Below are 22,279 nucleotides of genomic sequence, written 5' to 3' on the forward strand. Positions count from 1 at the left end.
GTGAAAATAATCGTGATTATCATTTTTGCCATAATCGAGCAGTCCTAGTCACCACTGACTGGTTTTCCTTCTTTGGAGTAAACTACCAATCAGACAGCACATCTGAGCTGCTGTCACACAGTCTGAAACACATTCAGATACAGAAAAGTATGACAGCAACAACACGCTCAAAGCTGAACATCATTTGCATATTAAGAATTTTACTGCAAGAAAAAAATAGTGCAAAGCTGAACATAGTGAATTTGCTTTATGTATGATTTCCTTCAAAATATTTGTCTTTTGCCAAAGTACTGTTGACAAGTTCAGTGCATGAATATGAATGACTTTCATGTTAGAACCTGTGAAATAAAGTGTGTGTGCCGTGTTCAGTCTGATACGTTTGACATGTATGAAACATCAGAATCTCTGTCTTCATTTAATTGATTTCCTGTAATGACTCTTTGTGTCTTTTATTGCTAGCATGTGTGCTCAGAGGTTTTCAAAGTGCATTATAAGCATGTCGTGGCTTTGTGTCCCTCGCTCTGCATTAGTAGAACATTAAAAGACCAACAAATATAAGTTTGTCATACTTTATCGATGAAATAGTCTTGGAAAATATAAATAACATCTATAGCAGAAACAGTGTATCACTCTTGGTCTTGCAAGACAATTTTGTGTCCATTTGTTAATTCTTGAACAATGTGCACCAATCTCTTACAAAAGATGTGGTTTGCTATGGTTCTCTAACCCAATCAGGTTACTAAAGTACTGAAAATGAGGAGACAACATTACAACAACTTGCCAAATAAGCTAGGTCCATCATGTGCAGCCAAGAAACCTGTGACCTGCCAAAGTTTAAGGCGTGGATTTTGGTACGACGTTTAAAGGTCTGTGTTTCCGCAACCAAGACGTTGCTTCAGGCCGTCTACATCCTGTGGTTCTGAACTTCGGATGGACAAATGGCAGCAGCCGTTTATCAGAAGCACCCAAACTGTTCTTGGCGATGGTCTGACTCAGTCCTCGGGCCACAACCTTTTATTCCCTGTTAGCGTTGTTTGGTCTTTGCACCTGCACGTGTCCTTTGCTTCCAGCAAAATGATTGTGACAACGGGACATTCAGCATCTAGCAGATGTTATATATGCAATATGCAGCAGCAGTTTTTTACAGTTACCTGCCTGCTATACCCAAGAGACGTGATGATTTATGGTGTCAGTCCTTTTATCACAGAATGGGCCACGTGACCAGTTAAAGTGGTGACAAACTGCTGGCTCTGTCTGTCAAAATGAAAAGTAGTTATTGGGGCTAAAAAAGGATTTACAGCCTATTAAACGTGCAAGAGAGCTGATCCAGTTTCCAGCGAGTCCATCATCAGCTGGGCTGATTCATAACCAGAACGTCCCAAGTGTGAAGTCAGTGAATCAGTGCTGGCCTGGTGCTGAATAAAGTGAGGCTGAAGGGACTGTGGAGACATCAGCACATCACATTTTATATTGATTTTATTATAATGTTCTTCTAATAAGGAACAAAAGCACAGACACCAACCTCCTGATCTGCGGAGCAGTGGTGGTAGAGGAACTTGGTCTCAGCTTTTTAGTAGAAGAGGGGGTGAGGGAAAGGTGGGCTTTGGAGGGCTTCGGGGGAGGGAGGATGGAGCAGTGTGAAGTCTTGGACAGGTTTAACCTGACACAGAAAACAAGAACACGTCATATTTGTGTGTGTATGTGATCCAAGAGCAAATACTAACCTTGATCCTTCACAAAAACAAGCACAACGAACAATTTCTCTAAAAATTCTTCTGATGATGTCTACGCTCACTGCAGGAATCAACATCTGCACATACACTCTGTACAAGAGACAGACAAAATACAAATACGCTTCGACGTGTTGGAGGTACCTCGATTTAACCTCCGTGGAAGTAGCCCAGTTCTTGGTTGTGTCAGATTAGCAGTTTAGTGATGTTAGTTTACAGGAGAAGCCGGAAGCACGCTGTGAGTTTGGTTCGTGGTCGTCCTTCACTTTTGTTTCTTTTTGCCGCAGCTCCCATATCCCCGATTTGTAACTATTTACTTTTTATAAAATGTTTCTTGAACTATGGCAGCATCTTATATGTCTTCTATATTTGGGCCGTGGATTCAGGGACCAAAACAAAAACTGTAATGAGCAGAGGTATTATCTACTGATTGTGTGTCTGGCGGCAGCCAAGGGTGGAGAGCAGAGGCAGCGGGCAAGCCAATCGAAACGCAGCTCAGGCCGCGGCTGCAGCAAAAACTTGGCCGTAGGAGGAGCGATTCTGGCAAACCGTCAGGAGGGGGAAGTGGTGCTCTACCAACACGGTGTACAGTAAAGATGGAGGCCTGCTGACTCCAACTGAGGACACTGTCAGGCAGTAGAAGGAATACTCTGACAACCCCCATAACCTTAATCTCACTCATAATTAACTAAAGTATCCAAAAGACAAAAACTTCTCTTGTTGCATTTAGGTTTCAGTTTAACCAAAGAACAAAAAAGGATACATGAACTCGAGCAGGTTATACACAACATTTACGCTGCACAGATGAGAACACAGCACGATTTCATTCAGTCCAGTCTGTCTGTCAGACAGCGTGTAAACAAAGTGTGCGTTCTTTGTAGCATTCGACAACAGAGTCACTTATGTACTTGTTTTCTGACATCCACAAAAACATATTGGTGTCTATTATATCTCCTTGTTAATAGAAACTTTGTTTCCAGCGTTTGAGCTAATTCTCAACGTGTCTCTTGCACTGACCACAATAACCATTTATCATAAATTAAATTACAGCAATTGGTACCTTGAGCAGGATGATGCTGATCTCGGTGGGCGTTTTGCCTTCAGTGCTCTCAGTTTGTCTCCCTGTGTCAGACTGACTTCTTTGCAGTTATTCTGCACAGACACAGAAAGAAAGACACAATTAGCAGCATGAAAACACAACATTGTGATCATAACTCAGTAGCCTGTTTGAATTCTGCAGTAACCATTAAAAAAGGTCATGTTGATGCTATGAAGTCACACCGCTGACCTCATCCAAGCTATATGACTTGCAGAGCGCGGTGTTGATTGACAGGTCATCCATGCTGGAAAGCAGCGAGGACACTGCCTCCTGTTTCCCTCCCTGCACAGAGTCAGAGGGTGAAGCTGCTGTTGCTGCAGCTGTTGTTGCAGCTGCTGCTGCCGACTCAGTCTCTGTTGGACCAGCTTCTGTTTAGACCGATGCACGTCACCCTGAACCCACAAACTGTGCTGCTTCCTGCACACAAACATCAAACACACGCCACAAACTAACTGTGATATCATGTTTAGCAGGTATAACATTCAACATCCTAGTTTAGCGTGTAAGTAGACACACAAAGCTAGTAGCCATTAGCAACAGAGCACTACTGTGGCGTAAGGAGGAAGTGTGCGTCCAGAGCTGAGGAGAGAAACCAGCTGCAGCTGAACACTGTGACTGCAGTCTGCAGCAGTAACACAGTTTTCAGGCTTTTTTTTTAAATTACATTTGATTCATCATCCACCAGTTTCCCACTGCTGCAGTCACCACCACCACCAGCTGCACATGGGCACCCTGGGGAATGCCCCACCCTGACCTCCACCTTTTGCTTCTCTTCTAACTTTTACTACATTTCCAGCATGCTCCAACCATGTCCTCAGCATGGAGAAACATCTTGTGTGGTAACAGCAATAGATGCCACAGCCTAAGGACAGACGGGCCTTGTTTGTCCAGCACATCTCACAGATGCTCGATGAGATTGAGATCTGCCGAAGTTGAAGGCCAAGGTGACACCTCAAACCCTTCCTGATCTACTTGTGCTTTGTGTGAAGACTCCAGCGACACTTGAAGTATTAGGGAACAGCTGTACTCAGTGACCAACGTCTTTTGGGTCATTGCAAAATGTCAAACAGTTTGTGTTTAAATAAAAAAAACTGGAAACAGAAAAGATCCAAGTGGACCAATCACACCTTCACAGGTAAACGCAATGACCCTGATGAAGGCCACTAACACGTTATTGTTCCCCAATACTCTGTCACTGGAGTCTTCACCTCATCAGATCTTTGTCTGCACCTTGGAGGTGAAGTTGCCGTCTGCTTGTGTTTTCTGACAGGGCACATTATCCTAATGAAGTGTTGCAGACGTGTCTGTGTGCACATCATTTGGAAATCATTACTCCTGTACTTTCATGAACAGCACTAAAGGTTAATGATTGTCTCCCACTGATACCTTTGCCCTCCAAGGTGCTCAGGAACTTGTACTCGTGCACCATAGAGAGCATCCTGACGGGAAACATCTTAACCTGGTTCGGGAACAGCACCATGCAGGACAGACGAGCTCTACAGAGGGTTGTGCGATCAGCTGAGCGCACCATCCGCTCCGAGCTCCCTGACCTGCACTCAATCTACAGCAGGCGGTGCTGGACCAAGGCCAGGAAGATCGTGAAGGACCTCAGCCATCCCAACAACGGACTGTTCTCTCTGTTGAGGTCAGGAAAGCGATTCCGCTCCCTGAAGACCAACACAGAGAGACTGAGGAGGAGCTTCTTCCCGCAGGCGATACGGTCTCTCAATCACACCGCCACATAGTACTGACCCACACATATAGTTCTTACACACACACTGGACATTCTGGACATTGTTTTCACTTCATCACTTATATCACTTTAAGCATATTTGCACTGCACAAGTCACTTACAAATGTGGATTGCACAACACTGGACATTATATTCTTCATTTCCATTTAATACTTGTACAGCTGCTGTTATTGTGTATATATATATTTATATTTCTTCATACATTCTTATATATTTCTATACTGTGTATTGTGTATTTTGTTGTACAGTTATTTTATTTTCAACTTTAATTTATATATTTTATCTTATTCTTTCCCAGTTAAATTTACCCTTCATTCTAATTTGTGTTGTACAGTTATTTTATTTTTAACTTTAATTTTTATATTTTATTTTATTCCTTCCTAGTTAAATTTACCCTTTTTAATTTTCATATTTATTTCCTATCTTATTCATAGCCTTTTCTTTTTTTCTTTAGGTCACGAGCAGTTGTCCAAGCATTTCACTGCATATCGTACTGTGTATGACTGTGTATGTGACAAATAAAATTTGAATTTGAGTCACGGAAATTGGACTGTTTGGTTTGAGCGGTCACAGCTGAGGCACAAACTCACTCTTCTAAGACGTTTTGCTGTGGACCGATGATAGATCCAGGTCTACAGATTCTGATCCAAGCAATCGCCTCGGCTGCAGTAAACCGGAAGTGCTTCATCAGGTAGCAGCCAATCAGAGTCCCCGTGCGGCCTAACCCAGCTCTAAATGGATGGAGTGTTTAAAGAGACAAAGTTAAGATAAAATAAATAAATGACATCAATTAAACATACATAAACACTTGCAGTCCTACCTTTACAGTGCACTGCCACTGCCCCGTCTGTACTTTCACACACATGCAGAAAGCGTCTAATGATGAGGTCAGAGGGCGTGGTCCCATCAAGAAAGAAGAGGTCGTGGTGCTCAAATCCTGCATCCTCAAACCGCCTGCCATCATACAACTTCCTGTTCAGACGAACCACGGTCGTTACGTCATTTTGGCAAAAGTATGAGAAGTATGCATCGGGTGTGTGAAGGGGATAACCTGGAGACAGAATCAACAACAACTGAGTTCCATCATATGTTTCAATCAGCGAGGGTCTGTTTTTAATGCAAGTACTGTCTCTTAATGCAAACGTAAAATAAGATTCAATGACATAGTGTCAACTGATTTATATTGTAAGGTAAAGACGTTAAATACAGAGAAAACCCCAACAATCAAACGGCCCCAAGCACCTGCTGACAGTGGGGAAGAAAAACTCCCTTTTAACAAGAACCAGGCTAAGGGAGGGGGAGCAATTTGCCACATGTGGTCGGGGTGAGGGGAGGACAACAAGACAAGAGATGGACTGGAAGAGAGCCAGAGGTGAATAATAACTACGTGCAAAGTGGTGTAAATACACAAAGTAAAAAGAGCTGAGTGATGAAGAAGCATGAGTGCATCATGGGAAACCCCGAGCCACTGCAGGGTTCAGGCTCATCTAATCCAGCCGTAACAACATGACAACTCACACATGACAGAGCTAAGCAGGAAACAATACACGCCATCAGAAGACAGCAGGGTAAGGTTAGCTCTTCTCAGCTGTTTTAGGACGTGCAGGCACTGAGGGGCTGCAGCGGCCTTCTGTCAGGCCAAGCAACATGAGCACTGATGTTGGTTTGGAGGCATGCTTTTAGCTTTTAGCTTTGAGATTCTGACTCACCATTTTTTATCTTACCACGAGAATGAGAGCTACTGAACACCAGAATTTTTCCCGGAACGATCCAGTTCATATCTCCATTTTCAACTCGCTAAAAGCACAAAAAGAAAGGAAAGAAAGGCATGATAGAGGTTACCGACATATCAGTTAAAAACGTTGGATCCAGAACACCTTAATTATACCACCACTGCAGTACTGAACACATAGGGTCTGTTTTGGGGGGCTTTTACCTTTCATTGGAAATCAGTTTTGTTGCAGTGGACACAGGTGAGCTGACTTTTACTTCACTGAGGTGGTACTCACTGACTGGACGGGGTGAGTTATGGATCAATCTAACTGAGAAACTGAGGAAATACAGCGTGCACCAAGGCAGGCCTGGACATGCACCGTATGAGCCCTTGGTTGGCCCTGACTGTGTTACTAACAGCACTGCAAATAAATTGGATGAATAACAACCGTACGTTATTTATTTCTTACTGTATCCTGGTCCTGTTTTCATTGATATAGACCTGTAGAACAGTCAGCACTCTGCAGTCTGTTACCTCGTAATGTTCATATTCTTCTGCACTGAAATCCTGGAAACCATGTTGTAATGCCTGCAGAGGAAAAGAGCAGAAACAGATTTTCACAACAAAAGCACTCAGAGCATACAACTCTGCAGTGGTTTCACAGATTCAGTTCAATTCAGTTTTTTTTAGCACCAAATCACAACAAAGGTCACCTAAGGGCAGTTAATATTGTATGGTAAAGACCCTACAGTTATACAGAGGAAACACAATCAGACCACCCCCTATGAGCAGGCACACTGGTGACAGTGGGAAGGAAAAACTCGTTTTTAACAGAAACACATGTTCACCAGAACCAGGCTCGGGGAGGGGCGGCAATCTGACTGACTGCTGAGGGGCTGAGGGGACGGAGACAGGACCAAAGACACACTGTGAAGACAGTGTGAGATTAATAACAAGTATGATTCAGTGCAGAGAAGTGAGTGAAGAAGAAACACCCAGTGCATCATGGGAATCGCCCAGCAGTCTACACCTATTGCAGCATAACTAAGGGAGGATTCAGGGTCACCTGGTGAATTAACTGAAGGCTTTTCAGGGAGTTTTTAAGACATCCTGATAATAATGAATTGCAGTAGTCCAGCCTGGAAGTAATAAATGCATGAACCAGTTTTTCAGCGTCACTCTGAGACAGGATATTTCTAATTTTAGAGATGTTGCACAAATGGAAGAACACAGTCTTACATATTTGTTTAATATGTGCGTTGAAGGACATATCCTGGTCAAAAATGACTCCAAGGTTCCTCAAAGCGTTAATGGAGGCCAAGGTAATGCCATCCAGAGTAAGAATCTGGTTAGATACCATATTTCTAAGATTTTCAGGGCCGAGTACAATAACCTCAGTTTTATCTGAATTAAGAAGCAGAAAGTTAGCGGCCATCCAAGTCTTTATGTCTTTAAGACATTCCTGCAGTTTAACTAATTGGTGTGTGTTATCTGGCTTCATGGACAGATAGAGCTGGGTGTCATCTGCATAGCAGTGAAAATGTATGCTATGTCTTCTAATGATACTGCCTAGGGGAAGCATGTATAATGTAAACAGAATTGGTCCTAGCACTGAACCCTGTGGAACTCCATAATTGACCTCAGTGTGTGAAGAGGACTCTCCATTTACATGCACAAATTGGAGTCTATTAGATAGATATGATACAAACCACTGCAGCACAGTACCTGTAATACCTACAGCATGTTCTAATCGCTCTAATAGGATATTATGGTCAACAGTATCGAATGCTGCACTGAGGTCTAACAGGACAAGCACAGAGATGAGTCCACTGTCAGAGGCCATAAGAAGATCATTTGTAACCTTCACTAAAGCTGTTTCTGTGCTGTGATGAGCTCTGAAACCTGACTGAAACTCTTCCAATAAGCCATTCCTCTGCAGATGATCTGTTAGCTGTTTGACAACTACTCTTTCAAGGATTTTTGATATGAAAGGAAGGTTGGAGATTGGCCTATAATTAGCTAAGACTGCTGGGTCTAGAGATGCTTTTTGAATAAAGGTTTAACTACAGCCAGCTTGAAGGCCTGTGGTACATAGCCGATTATTAGAGATAGGTTGATCATATTTAAGATTGAAGCATTAATTAATGGCAGGACTTCTTTGAGCAGTTTTGTAGGAATGGGGTCTAAAAGACACGTTGATGCACTGACTATTTCTTCTTTAGTCATTTGTTTTCAATTCCTGTGTGTTTGTACATCACTGAAGTATTTAATCATTAGTAATTATTAAACTCCTTTGTAGTTCTTTCTGCTCTCTTCTCTTACCCCTCACTGCTAACCTGTCACAGTGAATTGCTGCCTCCTTAAACCTGGTTCTGTTGGAGGTTTCGTCCTGTTGAAAGGGAGTTTTTCCTTCCCACTGTTGCCAAGTGTATACTTCTAGTGCTGTAGGGTCTTTACCTTATAAGTTAAAGTACCTTGGAGTAACTGTTGCTTAGAATTAGTGCTATAAATAAAACTGAATTCAATTACTGTTGTTACAGAATAAGAGGGGAACAATGTCAAATGTGGCTCAAACAGGGATTTTTGCGTTAAAATGAGGTATGACCAAAATGAAAATTAATCAGCGTCATTTAAATTTTACTAAAATCATCTGTGTTAGACGTCGTTGCTACCTTGTGGATTCCTTGTAAGCAGTCTAGGACGGTGAGGTTAAATGAGCACTCTCCGACCGCTGCGTCTCTGTGGCACACACACACACACACACACACACACACACACACACACACACACACACACACACACACACACAGTGAAAGGAATACAGTAATAGTAGTGTGGTTATAGACAAAAGCTTTTACAATAGGATAGGGTTCAGATCATATCTGTTCACATATGGTCTCAGACTTGTTTGCACTGTAAATAAACATAAACCATCACTAAGAGTGTAAAAACTAAGCAGCACCTGTTTAGCTGAGCTGAGCTCAGGACTGGGAATGGGGGGAAACACGTTCTTAGCTCAGTCTAGATGAAGGAAATCAACCCACTGGCACCGCTAAAGCTCACTAAGAGCTCATAAACTGTTAACAATTCATTCAAATTTCTGAATTCAGTTTTATTTATATAGTGCCAAATCACAACAGCAGTAAAAACCCTACAATAATACGGGAAAATGTTCCCATCCCAAACTTAAAAGTGTGGGTTTGGTGAGGTTTCCTGACTTCCTGGAACGTTCATGCCAAGGTCGCCAAATAATTTCCAGCTAGGTGGAGTTTCTTCTTGTTACCCCTGCTTCCAGTCTTTATGCTAAGCTAAGCTAAGCTAGATTTAACAGACAGAGAAGAATAGTGTCTCAGTAAATGTAATGACAACAGCCCCAGCATGAAGTGCTGTTTCATAGAAAGCAGCAGCCTGTACCTAAACGGCATGTAGCCTGTGTTGTTTCCTGCTATCAGAGTCCTGTAGGCATCTTCTGGGCTTCTCTTCAAATACTGAACCTACAGGGCAGAGGTTAAACTACTGTAGGATTATGATATTATTTTATGCCATGTTAGACCCCTAATTAAAGATTGTGAATTATTACGTAGTTTTAGTTTGCATTATGCTCCTGAATTAGAAGAAGGTGATAACTATTACATTTGGTCAACTGATTTGCATTATATTAGACTGCTGATTTATTGTGAATGAATGATATTGTTTATGATGCATTATACTGCTGAGTTATAAGAAATACTGTTCACAGAAAGTCATCGCCTTATTTGTCTGGTTAGAAGAGAACAGAGCAGACTGCCCCATCTCATCAGGAGCAGATAAACAGGGAGCCAAGGTCGTAGCTTAGGCGCTGTGTGTGAGAAAGAATGTGAATGTTTAGGCTTTTATGATTAGGTGGGGGCCACTAGAGGCTATAAGAGTTTGATCAAGGCTCCACCATTTTGAGATTTGATGCTGTCTGCTGTATGGTGTCCATCTCCCACGCGTGTGTTCATTAAATCATCGTTTGACTTGACCCGGCCGGACCAGTGTGGTTATTTTGGGTTTTCCTCTTGTATCCATCCCCAATATTTGAATCCGTAACACTACATAACTAATAATGGACAGACAGACGGGCAATCAGATGATCTGTACAGCATGGGCAGGTTGAGGGGCCCAAAGTCTGCATCAAGGGTGTAGATTTGGTTTTGGCATTGGTGGGGACGGATGATTCAGCCACTGAACCCTGCCCTGTTTCTTTTTTTTCCTTTTTGTTTTTGCTTCTCGATAAAAAAAAAAAGAAGTAAATATACTTGCCTATGTATGCTACTCTACATGCTTTTAAACCATTTAAAATTTCAATTCATAGTTTTATATGTGAATTATATAATGTTAAATTACTATTAAACAAATGACTGACTAAAGTATTTTAGACTTTAGTTTACTTCAGCCATATTCCATATAAATCAGGTATCATACAAACATAAAAATAGGTTCAAATACAGTCATGACAATAAAAGAATATGACTTTAAGGACTTAACAACATTAGTTCAGTTATAGTACACCAACATTTGTTACACATTAGCACTAAGGGAACACTGAATGACCTGCTGGATTTTGTCCATAAAACTACTCGTCTAAGATTACCACAGAGTAAAAGATCTCTCAGCAACATTATGCAACATTTTAGGCACTATTGCCCCGATCAACTCAGTGAGCTGGGATTTTTATTCTAAACATGAGCTACTGTTACAGCAACAGACATGGACTACATGCCCCACACAACAACTCAATGTCCTCTATGTGAAGCAGCCAAACACATGCCTTCTCCTCTCGTTAACTGAGATAAACTGCTGGCATATTGGTTTTACATCTATACTGTCCAGTCTCTCCTGGTGGACATACAGCAGCATTGTTTAATCTCATTCGAGTCACTGTTAACCTTACCCATGTTTTTAGTCTTCTGAGATCACTGAAGCTTCTTTCATCCTCAGTACATGCGTTTTATCCTCAGATTAAAATTATTATTGTGTGCTTGATGTGCCTCACCTTTGGCCCTGGCTCTTCCCCTCTGACCGCACTAGGACATATTGCCACCTGATAAAATAACACATTGATTCGTGCCATATAAAAAGTGAGACGTGTCAATTCAGATTCTTTGTCAAACACACACTAATGAATCAATTTACATCAGCAGCCTAACAATTGTCATGATAATAAATACTAGTTAAACTACAGCACCAAATCATCAGTCAGTCACCTGTGACCTCACCTCTTCACCTCTGAGCTACAACATGGCAGAGCTGCCTCTGTCACCTGATCAATAACAGTGAGACATTCCACATACATGCAGTCACACATGTGCTTCAAATACAGTCATGAACCAACAAGTTTTCATCCAATTTCACCTGTGATCTTGTGTCACCATTACTCTCTGAACTTTGTGTTGGTTCTTCTGTCACCTGACAAATAGGACATACATGATAATAAGAATAAAATGTGGAGCTGCTTCAGTGTTTCTGTCACTTTGTGCAGATCTTGACTCATCAGTAATGTTTGTAGGGTCAGTGCATTTTTAAAACAAGTTGTGCAAACTGCACTACAAGGTGGAATATTTGCAAAATCATGACTACCTGATGACATTTTGTCTCAAAAATTAACCCTATGAATATGTCAGTGCCATTAGGATGAAATGATTGTGTCACCAACATTTTAACATTAGACATATAATTTTAACAACCTCTGTAAACTAATATCCTGGCTGCTCGAGGCTGCCGTTTTCTCTGACAGTTTCAATCAAAATTAGAAATGCTGCTCTGAGACTGAGAGAACTAATAGTGCTGCCTGCTGTGCAGTTAGTTTCCAAAACAGGACAGAGAGCCCAGTAATCGAACCGGCGACCTTCCGGTTACAGATGCGCTTCCCAACCCCCCCCCCACGGTCACCCTGGATGAGGTCCCTTTGCATTTGTGTCTGTTTACAAATTGAAAACGATGCAGGTAGTTGACCCTGGTTTCGGGGAGGGCAGGAAAGACATATTGTGATAACGCTGCCCTTTGAAACTGCATTAAAGCCACAGTACACTCTTTGATGATTGCTTTAGATTAGCAGGGCTGCTCCTCTCACCTAGATTCCCAACAGGATGGACTTTGAACACACACAAATCCAATCTGCTAATTCACTGAGGAATTTAAACAATGTATTCAGAGGAGCCTGCAGAGAGAAGAGCCTGATTTACAGCTGCAAGACCTAAAGCTCAGGGAAGGGGGTGTTTCCTTTGTCATTCCCCCAAAACTTTCTCTGTGCTCAATTCAATTAGCGGTTGGTACACTGACGAGAGAACAATGAGGACAGCAGGAGTCTTTGTGTTTTTGCTGCTTAACGTGGTCATGGAAATAACTGGTGCTGTGGATAATACAAAGGGATCTAGTTCAGAAAAGTCCAGTCCCAAAAACAAGCTGAAGACAGAAGAGGCTGAACTTCCTCACACCAAGCCTGCAAGTTTTTCACAGTTTTTAGGCAAACTGCTCGTGGTGCCCATGGATGGGAGTCACTGGGTAGGTCTTAAAGCCATTGCCCAGGAAATGGGTCGCCGTGGACACAGAGTTACGGTGGTGATGCCAGAGACCACCGTACGAATGGGTCCGGGGAAACACTATGACACTTTGACCTATCCTGTACCTTATGACAAGGCTTACATCGACTCTGTGATGTCCACACACAAAGACATCATGAAAAGATCTGCACAGCCTTTCATGGAGAAGATCAAGAAACGGTTCACACAGGCCCAGGCCATTTCTGATTTTCTGCACATCACTGCAGAGACGTTGCTCTTCAATGCCAGTCTCATATCACACTTGTCCCAGCAGGTGAGTACAAATACAGAAAAGGAAAACAACTTTGGTATCAGCTGCAAAACCAACATTGGAGCTTAAGCTTTGCAAATTGTACATGGAGGGTCTTTTGCTTATGCTGTGTAAGAGTGTTGGGATGGAGGTTCTCTTCTACAAGTTGGCAGTCTAAATTCTCATCATGTTGTACATCTATTAATGTAACTGTAGTGGTCGACTGTGTATATTTCATAAAATTTTAATTGTATATTATTATTAATAGACCCATGGAAAATAAAAAAAAAAATAAAAAAAACATGCCACGCAGCCCACCCTGACACTAAGGTTTTACACATCAGGACATTAAAAGCTGTATAGGCTTTATCAGGTCTCAAAATCGGGCCACTACAACTTCACATGAACTATAAAACATATTACACCATGTCATTGTTTATTTAAGACCTTTAAAACCTCTTAAGGACCAGATGATGTTTATTATGTCCTAATATGTGAAACCAAAGATAGGAAAACAGGTGCACTTTCTTTTTACCATATCTGTATGTGAACAGTGGTGGATGCTCATATTAAACTTAAAAGCTCAGGTCAGTACATGTGCAAGTAAACTGTAGACATCTAAATGCTCTGTTTCTGCAAGTGTTTTTTCTTCTCTTGACTTTGGATGAAGTCAGTGAGAGAAGATATGCCAAACATAAATGTACAACGCTGGCTGGCGTAGCATGCACCTGGTGTTCAAATCTTCTGGTTATGAGCAACAGCCAATGAGAAAAAAAAGTTTACTTAAAGGGGGAGGGGCTATAAAAAAAAAGCTTCTGCTAGACTGATGATGAACTAGGGAGCTGCACAAAGGTCCAATAAAGGATAAAAACTGAACTGTGAATCATGCAATGCTGTCCTACTTTCAAATGAGCATCATAGGTCCAGTTTAACCACTTTATACCTTTGTACCTACAATCTGTAAAATCCTCCATGTGTGAACCATGTATGCAAGAGACTGTAGTGCTGAAACACAGTGGAAAACTGACTCCTCTCTGCTTTTACACCTTCTTCCTGTTTCACTTTATAGGACTTTGATGCCGTCTTGACAGATCCCATGGTTCCCACGGGCTCGTTAATAGCTCGGAAATTAGGTGAGCTCCTCTGCACTCGGGTTATCTGTTTGCTTGTACACCTGCACATTTTCTCACCTATCATTACTCAATCACTTCCAGGTCTCCCTACTGTCAATCTGCTGAGAGGAATACCATGTCACTTGGACATGAAGTCTGCTGGCTGTCCTTCTCCGCCCTCATACGTTCCTCGCTTTTTCACTGGATACACGGATAAAATGAGTTTCAAGGAGAGACTTATCAACACTTTGGTGAGCCAGGCAGAAGTTAGCACATTCAAGCCTTAAAGCACAGCTTTTCCAGGAATGTTATTTGCATCTTCTTTCAGACAATGTATGGTCACGAACAAAACACTGGTGGTTTGTGACCATATTGCTCGGGAAATATGTGCTGTACCTTCAAATTATCTTTCCTAAATGACTCTTCATACTTTATACTCACCTCATTTGTGGTCATTAGAGTATTATTTATTCCTTACAACTAGTGTCGGTCAAGTTACTTGAAAATAATAATTAGTTACTAATTACTGATCACTTCTCCAAGAAGGTAATCCCATTACTTTACTGATTTGTTATTTTCAAAAGTAATGAGTTACTTTAGTACTTCTTTTAGTTACTTTTAAAAACACGATACACAACAATACATTATAAAGCCTATGAGCCCCGTTCGATTTTTTCTGAATATTTCATTTTATAAAATTGAATCAAATGAAAAAGTCTCTTTTAAAACTTGTTTTATTCATTTTAATTTTTTAACTTTATGCACATTGCACCAAGCAAAAATTAAATTATGTGCAAGAGTGTTTGACTTGAAGAAAAGTGTTTAACTTTTAAACCTATTTTCTGCATATTCCAGCATGTAAAGTTTTAGTAACGCGGTAACACAGCGTGCTTATGGGAAAGTAAAAGTAATCTACTTGCTTTTTTTTGCAATCGTACTGCTTTAATTTACTCAATACTTGAAAAAAGTCATCGGATTACAGTAACGCGTTACCGTCAACGCTTTACTGCCCATCTCTGCTTACAATGAGGTTAATTTGGGACAAACTAGCATGTCAGTGTTATTAGTATTACAGTATGTCTTGGATTTATGTCTTCAGTTTTGGTGCTGTATTATTGTCCTGTAATGCCTCTGACCCACAGGTGGCATTGGTGGAGCCGCTGTTTTGCAGACTGCTGTATTGGCGCTTTGACCACATAACCCGTGACTTCCTTGGAGAGAACGTGGGCGTGGCTGAAGTGCTTTCAGACTCTGATATCTGGCTGCTGAGGTAACACATGCAACGTCTGTGTATTGTTGACATTTGCTGCCTGTGTGAGTGTAAAAAACCAAAAAACTGTTGCTGTATTTAAACAGGAATGACTTCACGCTGGATTTCCCACGCCCACTCATGCCCAATATTGTACTGGTTGGTGGAATCAATTGCAATGTGAAACATCCTCTGCCCCCAGTAAGACTTTATGAGTTTTAGACTCTAAATGCATTTATGAACATTCTGGTTGACACCACTTACCGTAAGACTGTAAGACCAATCAGGTAAGAGTGATAAATGCAAAGTGCTTAAGCAAGTTTGTGTTTTGTCAGGATCTAGATTCCTGGGTGTCTGGAGAGCACGGGTTTGTAGTGTTCACTCTGGGCTCCATGGTGTCAGATCTGCCAGAGGAAATCACCTCTGTCTTTCTGGAGGCCTTCAGACAGATTCCACAGAAGGTATATCAGCATACAGCTTATCTTGTGTTATAAATAAATACAGCTAATCTTAATCTACAATAAAACTATGACAGGTCATATGGAGATACACTGGAAAGGTTCCTGACAATGTCCCGGAAAATGTGAAGATGATGAAATGGGTCCCGCAGAATGACCTGCTAGGTGTGTGTCTGCAGCAGCACATCCTGAAATGTGAAGCACGCTGATGTGTCACATATCAAAATATCTGATATTTCTGCATGTTTTGTGTCTTAGCTCACCCGGGAGCCCATGCATTCATCACTCACGCTGGCTCACATGGTCTGTTTGAGGGACTGTGTCACGCCGTTCCCATGCTGATGGTGCCGCTGAACGGGGACCAGCCGGACAACGCTGCGAGGATGGCCAGCAGAGGTGTAGGAATCGTGTTGAACATTTTAGACATTAATACAGAAACTCTTCTGAAGGGACTGAAGGAGGTCATCAATGACAGCAGGTGAGGGAGTCAGCAGACAGCTCACAATGTCACGTTTGCAGATCTAAATGATTGTCATTCAACCAAAACTTTCCACTTTGGTCTACAAAATTTTTTTTTTTTTTCAAACTAGCACGTCTTTAGCAAGCAGGTGACAGTCATGGGTGTTCTTTACGGAACATGAGGGGTTTCTATTTGCAGGACCACTGTGCACACCACAAACATCTGAAGGAAACTGAATGCAAAACTTTTCCAGGTGCCTGTGAATCATGTGGTTTTTAGACTCAGTGAGACTTTCTGACCTTAACCCAACGTACTTGCCCTCTCATTTCACAAATGACTATTCTTTGTGTAGTGATGATTGCAGCTACATGAGGTTGACTCCTTGGTGGTCACGCACACCAAAGAGTGTAACACTGGCTCTGAATTTCCTGTATTAGCACAGTCTGACTTTTATCATTTTTTCCAGCCTTAGCATCAGAAACTCTTTTACTGATGTCCTCAGAAATGTCCTTTATTTGTGCCTCAGTGTATTTCTGAGTGAATATCAGATCCCTGTGCTTTAAACTAGAACAGGGTGCAGGCTTTTACTTTCCCCCTCACAGGTATGCAATGAGTGACTTTTTCTTAAGTAAATAAAAGGTTCAATTGGGTCCACATCACATTATCTAATTTTAGGACTTGTGTTAAACTTGATGGTGGTCACATTAATTGCAAAAAATAAAAAACTCTAACAAACCTTCACTGTACCATCTGTTCTTGAAAGAACTTTACATATGATTTAACTCAGCTGACTGTCATTTAAAAAAAAAAAACCTGCCCATTTATCTGTGTTTTCAGGTATAAAGAGAATGTGAAGAAGCTGTCAGATCTTCATAATGATCGTCCGTCGGACCCGCTTGAGCTTTCAGTGTATTGGACAGAATTTGTGATGCGGCATAAAGGGGCGAAGCATCTCAAATCGGCTCTCCATGAACTCTACTGGTTCCAGTACTTCAGCCTGGATGTAATAGTGCTGCTAACTACTGTGGTGCTTGTTTTTGTAATGCTGACAGCAAAATGTATGAAGCTGTGCTTCCGTAAACTGAGACGAAAGTGGAAGCAGGAGTAAGGACAGTTTTTTTACTGGAAGTACTGTGATGTTGTAATTGTATTCTCATCACGGTTTTGATAAAACATCAGTATCAATAAAACCTTAATGCAAAATGTTGATTACATTCTAACTGAATACACTTAAGAAGCCTTGTGTGATCACAAAGATATTTAATCTAGAGAAAACACAGAATATAATTAGATTCCATTACATATGCTCTGGGGTTGAGGGGCAATGATGAACATTAGTGGCCACCCTTCTTTGGAGGGAACATGGTGTACTCTATAGCCAGAGCTACAGTAAAGGCAGCAAAACCCCACTTGAATCCTCTCAGCAGAACTTCTGACAGAGTCACAGCACGAGCGAAGCCGCCTGAATACCTCCACGCCTCGTTGCTGCAGAAAAAGGGAAAGTGACAGGAAAGAAAGACGGGCAGAAGTGTCAGATCACACAGAATATAAGGAGATGTCAGAAATATATCATACGTGGGCAAAAATACTGACCGTGCCCATGGGTCCTTCAGACCCCGTGCAGCCAGCCTCTGCTGTGTGAACTCCAGCGGCGTTCCCTGTGTCTTCCACTGTCGCCAATCTGGCATGGAGAGCTTGCTGTGGCCGTGGTCACCTCCCATACTGGAAACATAAGCAAACAGGCCATTTTTTAAACCTTCACCTTACTGACAGACTTTGTTTTGCTTCTTGTGTCATCTGTGTTTTACTTAATGAAACACGCTCACTTTCAGTAGGTTCAGCAAATGGCAGCAGCTCGCTTAATACAAACATGTTCAAACAGAGGAACTTTTATTTTAAAACAACAGGACGAAGTTCATTGTGACCAAATCTGCAACTTATTTCTGGTATCTGGGTGTAATCATGCAAATGGCTAATGTATTCAAAGGATGATTACATGAAAGCCACAAATAAGCTTAAGGAAATGAGTCCTGTCATTCTCTGTGAAACTGTACAGTAACTTTTTCTGTCTGTGACAGGTGAACACACCTGTCAGGAATAAAAATCCACTTAACCTAATTTTTTGTTATTGGTTTTTTAATCACTGTTGTATACATAAAATTTTACATAAAATCTCATACTATAAGGCTCACTGTGTGCCTGTGGCAGTGTTACTTTCCCTATGCTGTTTATTTATTGTAGACTTTACTATTTTTATTATATAACCTGCTGCTGTAACACAAACATGTCCCCTGTGGGATCAATAAAATATCTGTCTATCCATCGCCTTTGGGGTGCTTAGCTGTAGTTAAAAAGTTAGTCATAAAATTTAAGCTTTATTTACATTGCACACTAAAATTATTATGCACTATCGACTTATTTAACAAAGGAAACAAAAGCGCGAGAATCATCAGGATAAAATCTAGTGACTGTAACGACTATCGAGTAAATTCCGAATTATTAAAGATGTGTTTAAGTGCCGTGTCTTTATTCTGTCCCACAAGCCATATTTGCTGCTAGGCGAAACGACACAAACACAAAAATGTTAACCTCGCTATTCACACTTCCTCGAACAAAGTTATCAGCGATTAACTCCCTTTAAATAGTCAACATTATTACTGTGTAGCCTGTCTGGTTAAACCCACCGACCTATTAGAGGATAATATGTCAATTAAACGTCAACTTCACACATACAAGGAGGCTAGCATTACGTTAGCAATGCATTTCTGTTTGCAATTCTTCTAACATTTATTTTCAAACGCCTCTTCCCTGGTGAAAATATTGCTTTCCTATCGCCTGGTGTGAGAAAGAAACACAAACGACTGTAATACAGAAACACCGAAGATTTCAAAGAGGAATAAATCCGGTACCTGAACAATTGTTGTGACCTCTGCTGCTGGGATAATTGTTACGACAGTTGATGCAGGAATACGGCAAATTATGGCACGGCATTAGGGACAAAACTCCATAACGCTTTTTTCACTTTTAAAGAACACGCTGTGTTTTTTTTAGTTCGGTGCCCGTGATCAACAAAATAACGTTATTTAATTATAAAGATATGATTGATTTTCAACATCAAACACAGAACAACTACATAAATTCACAATGTAAATATATTTACGCCTAATGACACTTATTATTATTAACATGCGGTGTTACCATGCTGAAACAATTACTATCGTCTGAATGTCTTTTTGTATTCCTGGCAGCCAGCTGCAAGATAGACATTTCATTTGCAAATGATTAGATGGTCTGAAACCACAGGAGAAAAAATGTCTGTACACACAAAGGGCAAAACTGTGAGAGCCGTTTGTAATCATATACATGCTATCTATATAGCGAGGATCACATTCTTTGGTTTCTCAAGTGCATTTAACACAATTAATCAAGAACAGATGCAGGAAACGTTTGATACCACATGCTGTAACCTTCTATAATACAAAATGTCTACCAGGTAGAAAATCAATTTCCATATATTATCATTATTAGTAGTAATATCATTTCATATTCCTGTCAACTGCTGTAAGAAAAGAATTTCCTAAATATGGCATAAAATATTTTTCCTCCCATCTGTTCAATATATGATCAGACATCTTTTTAGACTTTTTTATGAGATAATTAGTTCAAAACAGACACAGAGATGTTAAATGAAAAAAGAAAATTATATTGTTCTGTTTTACAGTTTTATTAAATTTTACTCACAGACTTGTTGACAAGAGAATTGGAGAGAAAAATGATATGTACATTTCAAAAGTTTGCATGTTACAAATGTTTACCTCTGGACACTTCTCGTACTATTAATTACATACAATTATGTGCAAATTCTTAACAATCAGTCACACACTACATATACAGACTTTCTGTATATGGGGATTTTGTGCTCTTGCACGTCCCATGAGTGAATCAGAGTTTGCTTTTTGGGTTGACCAGTTCATTCAGAGCATCCAGGTTCTCCCCCTCTGGAGCTTCAGGCCATGCACTGTGGTCTGGAGACAAACACAAGAATTTAGCTCCTCGTACTAAATCTAATATATACTGGGAAGACTACAGTGCAGTTGTGTTAGAGAGCTGTACGTACTCGGTATCTCCCACATGGACTTATACAAACTTTGTCCTGCATCGACCTTCAACGTGGCTCCAGAAATGTAGGAAGCAGCAGGAGAGAGCAGGAAACACACTGCAGATGAGACCTGGACAAAGACGGCAATTCAAAAATTGTTCAGTACAGTTGTGCTTTAACCTTTCTCCTTCTATTGTATGGCTTCACAACTACTTCTTTATATCCTCTAATGCTGTTTATGGAGCACTGTGAGACCTTTGTGGCCTGGCTTCATTCTTTTTTTTAACAACACCAAGGGGAGTTTTCAGGAGACTCTTTTTTCCTCTAACAAAGCTGGGAACTGGGTTGCAAACCTCTTCAGGCACTCCCAGCCTCTTCGCAGGAGTGAATGGAACGGACATCTTGAAAAGATGTGGTCCGTACTCTTTATAGTTCTCCATCGCTGTTTTGGAAAAGATTGTACCCTGCAGCCAAACAGAGAGATGAAAATCATACGAATCTTGAAAAACTGAAACAAAACTGATTACGTGCTGAGCTGTACGCACAGGTGCAAGAGCGTTGATTCGGACCCCCGAGGCTGCCCACTCGATGGCGAGACTCTTAGTTAAGTTATCCACCGCTGCCCTCGCTGCTCCTGTGTGGCTGTCGGGGAGGAGGAGACACACCACGCAGCAGGCAATTTAAAAAAAAAACCAACTATGTGACTTTGCACATTCGTGTGTATATAATGAGGGAAACTGTTCTTACGCCATGCCCGGAAAGCCGTTCCACATGTTGGCGATGATGCTGACGATGGCGCCTCCGTGCTCCTTCATCCATGCTGTGTAGACTGGAGGGGAGAACAACAACGGTCACGCTGAGAGACCAAACCACAAACCAAAAGCCTGTGTTATCTGTGCCCGGCTCACCCTCCTTGCAGCAGTGGAAGGTTCCTGTCAGGTTGGTGTCTACCACAGCCTTCCAGCCCTTAGAGGACATGTCTTCTGCAGGGCTTCTGAACTGACCTCCTCCGTTGTTCACCAGAAAGTCTATGCGGCCATATCGCTTCAGCACTGATGACACAAGAGCCTTCACCTTCAAATGACAGAAAGACAAAAAGAAAATCAGCCACTTAACGCACTGAAACGAGCAGCAGATGCAGAGCTGCTCACCTCCTCCTCGCTGCGGATGTTACAGGGCAGAGCAGTGACACTTGCAGGACTGGAGGGAGGGATTTTCTGTCTCATCTCCTGAGCTGCTGCCTCCAGCCTGTCAGCCTTTCTGCTGGAGATCACCACACTGCAGCCTGAAGACCAACAAGTGAGTCACGAAATACAATTACAGCACTTTCCGAAATAAAGCTTCGAGTCAATTTACTGTGAAACAACACTGACAGCCACCAGATGTTTGGTGTTTCCAGCTGTTAGCGAACACTCACAGCCACACTTTCACAGTGTCCCTGCGCGTACTTGACCGCGGTCACTGGTGCGACTCTTACAGACTTGTTTGTAACTGTGTCGAAGTTCACTTGCTGTCACTCAGCTGCTCCTCACTTCAGACTCTTTGCGCTACAACAACTATTAGAACTCACTCACCCAGCTCCAGCAGCTCCGCAGAGATAGCTTTACCGATCCCGGTGCCCCCACCCGTCACTATTGCAACTTTATGGTTGAACAAGCCTGGTCGGAAAACACTGGAAGCCGCCATGCTTGTTTCTGGTAGGGATGTGACGTTCTGTATGGAGGGTTCAAAGCTTGTGTCGAGTAATTTAGGGGGCGTTTCCGCGATGCGCGTATCGAGGCTTGCTTCATTT

The 22,279-nt window shown here is 41.6% G+C and overlaps 3 protein-coding genes and 1 pseudogene across 4 annotated transcripts; 1 reads left to right on the forward strand and 3 right to left on the reverse strand.

Annotated features, from left to right (window-relative positions):
* Nucleotides 1-43: 43 nt before the first annotated feature.
* LOC146498263 (dual specificity protein phosphatase CDC14AB-like) lies at nt 44-11,215 on the reverse strand (annotated as a pseudogene). Its single transcript, XR_014870602.1, has 11 exons — nt 11,207-11,215; nt 9,711-9,790; nt 8,969-9,035; nt 6,831-6,884; nt 6,307-6,379; nt 5,403-5,633; nt 5,173-5,311; nt 3,019-3,246; nt 2,791-2,882; nt 1,523-1,660; nt 44-1,439 (listed from the first exon to the last, which is right to left on the reverse strand). The product of XR_014870602.1 is annotated as a dual specificity protein phosphatase CDC14AB-like (transcript).
* A 1,175-nt stretch (nt 11,216-12,390) lies between these two features.
* Nucleotides 12,391-18,506, forward strand: LOC146498264 (UDP-glucuronosyltransferase 1A1-like). The gene is made up of 9 exons (XM_085141655.1): nt 12,391-13,133; nt 14,179-14,242; nt 14,324-14,472; nt 15,364-15,491; nt 15,578-15,671; nt 15,806-15,931; nt 16,006-16,093; nt 16,187-16,406; nt 17,226-18,506. Exons 1-9 carry the CDS (start codon nt 12,609-12,611, stop codon nt 17,494-17,496), a joined length of 1,665 nt encoding a protein of 554 aa, XP_084997781.1. The 5' UTR covers nt 12,391-12,608; the 3' UTR covers nt 17,497-18,506.
* Nucleotides 17,629-19,422, reverse strand: ndufb3 (NADH:ubiquinone oxidoreductase subunit B3). Its single transcript, XM_085141657.1, has 3 exons — nt 19,298-19,422; nt 17,982-18,110; nt 17,629-17,873 (listed from the first exon to the last, which is right to left on the reverse strand). The coding sequence occupies exons 2-3, from the start codon at nt 18,107-18,109 to the stop codon at nt 17,723-17,725; spliced, it is 279 nt and encodes a 92-aa protein (XP_084997783.1). The 5' UTR covers nt 18,110; nt 19,298-19,422; the 3' UTR covers nt 17,629-17,722.
* A 666-nt stretch (nt 19,423-20,088) lies between these two features.
* On the reverse strand, nt 20,089-22,279 carry LOC146498266 (peroxisomal trans-2-enoyl-CoA reductase-like). The gene is made up of 8 exons (XM_085141656.1): nt 22,062-22,279; nt 21,639-21,772; nt 21,396-21,561; nt 21,235-21,316; nt 21,033-21,129; nt 20,841-20,951; nt 20,506-20,617; nt 20,089-20,413 (listed from the first exon to the last, which is right to left on the reverse strand). Exons 1-8 carry the CDS (start codon nt 22,171-22,173, stop codon nt 20,331-20,333), a joined length of 897 nt encoding a protein of 298 aa, XP_084997782.1. The 5' UTR covers nt 22,174-22,279; the 3' UTR covers nt 20,089-20,330.

This window comes from Neolamprologus multifasciatus, chromosome 18, assembly GCF_963576455.1.
Source record: "Neolamprologus multifasciatus chromosome 18, fNeoMul1.2, whole genome shotgun sequence".
In the NCBI taxonomy this organism is placed as follows: Eukaryota; Metazoa; Chordata; class Actinopteri; order Cichliformes; family Cichlidae; genus Neolamprologus; species Neolamprologus multifasciatus.